We start from the raw sequence: 8,823 nt of genomic DNA, 5'->3' as shown, positions 1-8,823 counted from the left end.
GATTGGGACTGCCCTACAACATATACAGACAAACCCAAACGTGCCCAGCTTATGTTTCTCTGTATCCTTACTACCCTCACAAATAATAATTCTCATTTAAAAAGATGATTTTTAAGTCTGCGTAGTAGTTGGCGAGTACGTAGAACAATGTATGCAGTCAACAAATCACGTTGTTCAGTTTGCGAAATTGTAGCATTTACGTCTCCACAACGCACTCCGTGCAAAATAATGATTAGACCGATTTAAAAATTTTCTACGCACCTATGAAAATGTGGTGGACAAATAATGGTTATATCAATTTTATAAGTGTGAAAATGGTGTTACGGATATGAAACATTGTTGAAGTCAGTCTGCATCTACGGATAATGATGGCTATCTCTGGCTGGTTTGGTTTGAAAGAGTTAAAATGTACATTTATATAAAGATAAAACTTCCACATGAATGTTGACAATGTTGTCTTTATCCATTGTTATATAGAATTTGAGTTATTATCAGTCATTCTTTTTTATTAGTGGTGATGAGACATTGCTAGGATTATTGCCCTCATTTGGGTTATTATTACTCATTGCTAGGATTATTGCCCTCATTTGGGTTATTATTACTCATTCTCGATGATATATTACTAGGAGGATTGTTCATCAAGGATAAGAGTTTTTAGACTTGAGTGATATTCATGAGATGTTTTGTTATTACATTGTAAATATTATTCATAAAATTAGGGAGACTCAGATGATTATGTATGATTTTCCAAGGGAGTCGTCTATAATCGAGATTTTTTGGAGTTTGCAGTAGATTTTTGGTTGGAATCAGACGAAAAAAATTTGGTCAAATCTTGTTTTGTTTTGTTTTGTTTAAACTAATTTTTTGATTACATATATAGATTCACCACCTTCAACTATATATGTAGATTCACCACCCTCAAAAACCTCAAGACAAATCTGAAAATAACCAAAAACATTTTTCAAAAAATCTCACTTATAAACAACTATTTTCTAAATTTTATATTAATATTAATATTAATACTATAAATTTCAATGTATATTTCATATTGCATTATTTATTATCTTGATATACTTACTAAAGATTTATGTGTATAATTACAAAACTGATTTAGTGAAAAATATTTAAAACAAATACAACTTCAAAATTAATAATTACTTTATTTTTAAAACTGGTTTTATATATATATATATATATATATATTAATAACTAATTTCAGTTTTTCAAATTCTTGTTTCTTTATTATTTATCCATTTACCAAAACATACAAGGAAAAAGAATAAATACTTTTCATATACTTACACTATTTTTTCTATATTTTAAAAATAATTTAAATACCCAGGCTTGAAAGAGTTACTTTGACTTGAACTTTTTTAACATAACTCCTGCCATTTTAAACTAACGCCTCCTTTTTAGATGCAACGAGGCACACCCTGCAACCTAATTTGAAAGAATAATTTTATTAGTGAATGACCGTAATATATATTTTGGATTTTTTTTTAAATAATATTTTATGAATAGATGTATTTTAATTTTATTTATTTATATATATGAATTTATTTTGTATTATTTTATTTTAAAAAATTAAGTGAAAATAATTATATTTATCAAGTTGTATTATTATATATGTTATTAAGTAGGTTATCTTAATTTGTCTAGACTGACAATCATATAATTTTGACCATTTACCTATAGAATAATTGATCCAAAACTCAAAGAGTATTAACATTTCAAGCATAACAAGATTATCTATGAGTGCACTATAAAAGAAGAAAATGAAAATGAACATGAAAACTCAAGTATATGAAGTGATTTTGGTTGTCTCTAACACTTGATCTCGACAGACCATGAGTATCTAGTTTACACTGAAAATGAGCTCGATGTGTGCAATCCTCTCTTCAATCATGTCTAGACGATAACTCTAATTGTGCTCATATCTCTTAACATGCTCCAACCCAAAAAAGATGTTGTATCTCTCAGCTTTTTTATCCTTCAAGATTCTACCTATCAGAGTCTTCATCTTCCAATACAAGTTTAATGCTCCAAAATAGTGTTTTCTCCATCCCGAGGTGTTCCTTGGGTCAGAAATTCAAGTGGCTGCATCTTCTAGGGTCTCCAAATCTCAAAATGCATGACTTTCTTCAACAAACCAAGATTCTAAATTACGAACTTAATTAGGGGTATTAGGCGGGATCATTTCATGATAGCTCTCAACAACCTCCTGCTATTGAGCTTTATTATGTCCTTGGGCGCTGCAACCCCCTCCTCCGTGCCTACTATGCGTCCTCTGATGCTCCATCTTCCACTAATAACAATGAATTTTTGTATGAACACTCATAGGAATTAACCCCAAGACAGAGGGCACACAACTACCAACCCTAGTAAATATTGCAACACTGATGATAGAATTGCCCACAGACAACTGACACAGGTTGTAGAGAGAATACAACCACAATAAGAGGAAGATGCACCTACCTACAAAGAACTCTCGAATGAGGCCAGCTATAAAGTTTTACCAGGGTTACATCAAAGATGAGACCACACAGACATTGACCTCAGTAGATTGACAGACCCCAAATATCATAAAAAAAAAGTGAAACTCTAGAGAGTTTCAGACTTGGTTCACTAGATGTTTTCTTGATACATCACCATCAATTGCATATGCGTAGGCAATTGGCTCAAACACGAATTCATAGTTGAGACCCTACAAACTAATCAAACCATTGCAAGAATTCCACTATATCATTTGCAAAGATTTTTTTTTCCAATAACATACCATATAAAGTTCATAGACTTATTGTGAAGCTTAAGAAAAACCTAGTAAAGATGGAAGAGTACCCAACTTATTGTGAAGCTTAAGAAAAACCTAGTAAAGATGGAAGAGTACCCTTTCAATACAGGTTGAGATAAGTGCCTTGCTCTAGAAAAGGATCTCTACCTCGAGAATCACAAGGTCGACTAAAGTAAGAGACCTTTTACAACTCACTGCCTTTGTCTACATTTTCCTCTATCCACTCCTAAGGACTTATCCACTCCTAAGGACTTCCCTTGGTTAACTTGTCATACCAAAGATAGTCTAGTAACGCAACCATTCTTACAACAAATACCATCAAAGCTTTCACTATGTCCTAGGTCCTAGCGTCTTTGCAATATACCTCTCTGAATTCTCTCATAGAGCAAGGAAACAACTAACTTACGCTTCAAGTAACCAAGACTGCGCTCACCATCTCCCAACTTCTTCGTATTAACACGAGTCATTTTTATAGAAGGACATTTAATGGACGTGCTTTTACATGAAGGGGACATCGACACCACCCCTATACTAATTCTGCTCATAATTTCAAGGTGGCGTGCATGGTCCCCTCGTATTCACCCCATATGGGATTTTAATTATAAACCTATTGAATATTTTCAAAGATAAAATTTTTTAAAACTTAAATAAAAATAGTTTCACATATTCCAAGTATGAATTTAGTCAATATTATCATAAATCAAATCTCTCTTATTAAAAATCTTTACATACCTTTCATAATCTTTTGCATTTGCATCGTTAAAAGGACTGATTCCTCACGCCTCAAACTAGAGTATGAAATTAAAGAAAGCGTTAAGAAATAGATTTCATAGCTCCGTTTTGCGGGCGCAACGGAATTAAATACGTGAAAATCACAATGGTAGCTAATATCGCCGAATAGCACTGTAAAGATTCCAACGTGGGCCCCTTCCAGCACGGAGTTAATAGTTGTCAGTAAGAGGTTGGGACTACCCTATAACGTCTGGAAACAAATGTGGTCCACATATACCAATAACGAAACAGTCGCGAAGTTTCATATATTCCCTTACAGCGGCAGACAGCTATGCATTCAACTTCCTCCAGCTTTTCTTCAATGCCGTGGATTTGATGTCACAACGCGGTTTATGGACGCCTATATTTTGTGAAAGCTCCGCGCCTCTGGAATTCGCTAGTAGTTTTGCCAACAACAGTATGCTGAGAAGATACTTTTATTTGATCCAGTCCCACTAGAACTGCACATTCCTAGGATAAGTATTGTCTGCCTCTTTTTGTTATACTAATTTCTGTTCGGGGCTCTGAGCGCTTTGCGATTATGGCAGATAACCCGCGAGTGCACCCAACTAGTGAAGACATAGAGAAAAACGCAGGCAAATATGAAAACGAGAAGCCGAGCTCTCCGTTGGTGGCAAGGTCCAGTGTTGCGTCCGAGAAAGAGAGGATATATCCTCCTTCCCGTCAGGAGATGAGAGTTCAGTTTCCAAAAGACCAAGTTATACCAACACGACAGGTTCCCAGATACTATTCACGCCCTCCCAAGCGCCGGAACTACTGTTACCGCTGCTTGTGCTGCACGATTTGCTTTATCTTCGCGCTCGTCGCAATCATGGCCATTGCCTGTGGCATTCTGTATTTGGTAATCCAACCGAAGATCCCCAAATACTCTGTCGACAGCCTCCGGATCAGTAACTTCAACATCAACGCGGACCGCACCACAAATTGCCACTTCGCTGTGAATGTAATGGCCTGGAATCCAAACAAGAAGATCGGCATATATTATCTTGACAACAGCTATCTTGCTGTCTCCTACTCGGGCACGGAGGTCTGCAGGGGCCCCCTGACGGTATTCTACCAGGGCCACAAGAACACCACTTTGTTGGACGTAGCGCTGAGCGGTACCGGTGCTCGGCTCACCAGTGCCGTTGTCTCCACGCTCAAAGAGCAGCAGCAGAAGGCCAGCGTTCCCTTGAGTTTGAAGGCCGACGTGTCCGTGAAGATAAAGTTGTGGAAATTGAAGTCAATGAAGATTAAGGTCCGCGTGCAATGGGATCTGGTCGTTGACAGGCTGGATGCCAATGCCAAATTTACTACCGAGAAGTCGAAAGTGAGCGTGGTGCTGTGAGGGTCGCCATTCGAGATCGATCCATTGCCGGTTTTATTGCGCGACTTCGATCGTATTGAATTCATGGTTAGGGGGCCAACGATAGGGCTACATTGTTTCTGATTTCATCGCATTGATGCTCCGACTATATTAATTGGCCGCGCTGCTGGTGGCCAGTGTTGGTTGGTGATATGAATACATTGCTCCATTTATTAAATATTAATTGATTCCTTATTCCATATATTGTTCCGATTAATGTAAAAACATTGTAACACAATGCCATTGACATTTCGTTGAAAATGAAAACAAAATGTTCTTACTATTTACATATAGTTTGTATATGGATCGAGGGTATATATTGAAATTGAATGCTAGATTCTGGATTAAAGATTGGAGATAAGTTTGTCGTCATTTTTGAGATCTACACTACCATGTTAAAATCGTAGGGGATTTTCCAAATTTCATTCAGTTAAAAATAATCAATATTATTTTATTAATGGAGAAATGGTTACATAGTTGTAACGCATCTCCTTAGTTTAGGAATTGTTCCTAGAGTTTAGGAGGTTGTTTACAACTACTTGATTTTCAGTGATGTATTTAATATTGTAATATTCATTTGATGTAATGTAGAGTGAACGGAGAGAGAGCCTCTTCTTTGTTTGAGTGCAGTCTCCAGGCGCAGTACTCACCTGTGAACTGCAACTCTTTCTTTTAATTCAATTCCGATTTTTATCTTGGTATCAGAGCTTAGGGTAGAGATAGCCTCAATTTTTTTTAGGGATGCATCATTAATTACATAGTTGTAGTGGCAGTAGAGCATGTAGGAGTATCTGTAAAGATCAGGTGGACTGCAATAACACATGGAGCGAAGGGTCTCAGATGACTGATCATCTTTGAGCCGAAGAAAGGGTTGGCGCCCATTTTTAAGCAGAAGCAAGAGTTGGCGCGGATTTTTCCCGCACAGTCGTGCCATAAAAAGAGCAGAAGCACGAGCGGGCGCGGGTTTTTAAGGAACAGTCGCGCCATTGGCGCGGATTCGACGGAGATAATCGCGCCAGCGCGCCAGAAAGCTCCATTGGCGCGGGATTTTAGCTGATAATCGCGCCAGAAAACGTGAGACGCGTCGATTTTTTCCTGGCGCGGATTTTTAGCTGTTGAGTAGCACCTTTGACTGGAAAGAAGCACCAACCTCTTTCTCTTTGAGAAATCTGCAATTTTTTGCAGATCGGTCTTGCCCGGTGGTGGCACGTGGAAATTTATGCTCGGTGGCAGCAGATTTGATTTGCCCGGTGGCGGCGAATTGGGGTTCCTTGATCCGCTCGGAGGTAGCAGATCGGACCTGCCTGGTGGTGGCGAATTAGAGCTCTGTGATCTGTTCAGTGGCAGCAGATCGGATTTGCCCGGTGGTGGCGTAGTGCAGCTCCTCGATCTGTTCGGTGGCAGCAGATCGGATTTGCCCGGTGGTGGCGCATTGGAGTTGTTTTTGATCTGTTCGGTGGTAGCAGATCGGATTTTCCCGGTGGTGGCACAGTGAAGTTCCTGATCTGTTCGGTGGCAGCAGATCGGACTTGCCCGATGGTGGCCGATTGAAGTGTTCAGTTAGATAGAAATGAATAATAGTATAGAATCATATCTCCATGAGTCTGGAAAACTCGATGGATCGAATTTCTCCAACTGGAAGTTCAAAATACAAACTTTGCTGGAAAGTGTAAATGCATGGTCAATCGTCATGGGAGATGAGCAGAGATCTGGAACAGTGACCCAAGAAAAAGACTGGGATAAAAGAGAAACGAAAGCAAAAGTTATACTGAAGATGTTCGTTAAGGACAATATTATCCCACATATCAGAGATTCCAAGTTGGCCACTGATATATGGACAACGATCAAGAACTTGTACGAGACACAGAATACAAATCGTGTTCTGGCACTCAAAGGCAAGCTGTTTGCATTGAAGATGGAGGAGAATGAGTCCGTTGCTGGATTCATGGCTAGAGTTAAGGACCTGAGTGAAAAATTGGGAGCTATCGGAGAGAAGGTATCCGACTCAGATCTGGTCACGCTCACATTAAACAGAATGACTAATGAATACCAGACGTTCATCACAGGGCTGTCAGCAAGAGAAAAAGCCCCTTCATTTGATGCCCTGACAGCGATTCTGCTCCAGGAAGAGGAGTGACGACAAAATTTAAAAACTCAGAGCAATGACCTTGCTCTGATAGCAAAAAGGAGATAGTACAGAGGGAAGCAGCACCAGCACCAGCATCAACACCAGCAACCGCAGCAGCAGCAGCAGAAAGGAGCCAACACATTTCAAAAGAGATCATTTAAAGGTATGACTGATAATTATGTTAAGAAATGTTTTTACTGTGGAAAACGTGGTCATCAGATTAAAGAATGCTATAAGAGGTAGGCAAATGAACGAAGAAGCAAACAGAGAAAACATCAGAGTTGTTTTACTGGGGAAGAGGAGGACCATAGCCACGAACTTCGACTATTTACAGTTGATTGTGCTCTTTCAGCTTCAAAGGGAGATGAGGACGACAAATGGTATGTCGACTCTAGCGCATCCTCACATATGACTGGTAAGAGGGGTTGTTTTGAATTTCTTGAAGAAACTGCATGTGGATCGAAAATTTATCTAGGAGATGATAGTGGGTATGAGATCAAAGGATATGGAGACATTCCTGTGAAGCTACCTAGTGGTGACATTAGACATCTTAAAAATGTATTATATGTTCCAGGAATCAAGAAAAATTTGGTCTCTGTCTCAATGATTACTGACTAGAACATGCAAGTTCAATTCTTTAAGAATAATTGTGTCATTAAGGATAGCTAGATGGAAACAGTTGCAACGGGAGTGCGCGTGGGGATCTTGTACAGATTAGATGCAAAGAGTATGCCACGACAAGCAATGGTTGCAGCTGGATCGACACTCGAAAATCTCTGGCATCAGAGATTCGGCCATCTCAATTTGCAAGACCTCATCTTACTTCAAAAGAAAGGTATGGTCGATGGACTCCCTGTTTTTCATAATGTTAAGCTGGAATGTGATGGATGTGAATTAGGGAAAATGCATAGAGAAGAGTTCCCTTTGCATGTCAACAGAAAGGAAAGAGACATCTTAGAACTGGTGCATACAGATATTTGTGGACCTATGCAAACTAGGTCTTTAGGAGGTGTTGGAGAGGTAAATCCCCTCTGCGGACAGAGGCGATCCCACTAGCCCAAAATGGGTCTAGCAACAATCAATTCACGCTACCACGCAAGTTTCTAGTTGCAAACTGAAAGTTGATTATGAGAACCAACCTGAAGTCCAACGCTAATGTCGAAGAAGAGTTGATACTCCCGTTCCCTTGCTTCGGCAGGTCACAATCCTCACGATCTCCGCGAATGGATACCTACACATGCAAAGAACGAAGCGAATACAAGCACAAAATCCACTAAAATACAACTATATTTTAGTCAGAAAGGAAATAGACCAAACATTATCATCATAAACAGTAAGATCGGAACCATAATGATAGTCGCTTATTAATGAATAATCAACAGAGAAAGATACAACCAAGGTTCTGACGTTGAACCTCTCCTCTGGCTGGGCGAGCAGCTATGTATGTCTTGCAATAGACCTTCTCTCTCTCGGACTTCCGGCAGCATAACCTCCCTATGCTTCAAGACTCTTACTATCACTCAAGACAAGCGTTATCACAACTAGCATTACTCAAAAACTAGCTTGTCAAATGCATGAGGACAGACTTTTATAGATGGAGAAGGGGAGGAAGATACAATGCATCAGGACACCCATTATGGATTGGCATTATCTCCAAAAAGCCACTGTGGATAGATGTCAAGGATAGATGATGACTCTCAACATCTAGAAGATGAGCTTTATCCTCAAAAGACTCCATGACTTGAAGGGAAAAAACATCTGGGCGCG

The 8,823-nt window shown here is 39.2% G+C and overlaps 1 protein-coding gene across 1 annotated transcript; it reads left to right on the top strand.

The window, feature by feature from the left end:
* Positions 1-3,978: 3,978 nt before the first annotated feature.
* On the top strand, positions 3,979-5,234 carry LOC149208727 (NDR1/HIN1-like protein 6). Its single transcript, XM_089394127.1, has one exon. The coding sequence runs from the start codon at positions 4,104-4,106 to the stop codon at positions 4,908-4,910; it is 807 nt and encodes a 268-aa protein (XP_089250253.1). The 5' UTR covers positions 3,979-4,103; the 3' UTR covers positions 4,911-5,234.
* Positions 5,235-8,823: the final 3,589 nt, after the last annotated feature.

The sequence above is a fragment of the Pinus tabuliformis genome, chromosome 1_2 (assembly GCF_031772625.1).
Source record: "Pinus tabuliformis cultivar Carrire ecotype Pingquan chromosome 1_2, CPIR1, whole genome shotgun sequence".
Lineage (NCBI taxonomy): Eukaryota > Viridiplantae > Streptophyta > Pinopsida > Pinales > Pinaceae > Pinus > Pinus tabuliformis.
Note: the sequence above shows the minus strand (reverse complement) of the source record. Positions and strands in the feature narration are given on the sequence as shown.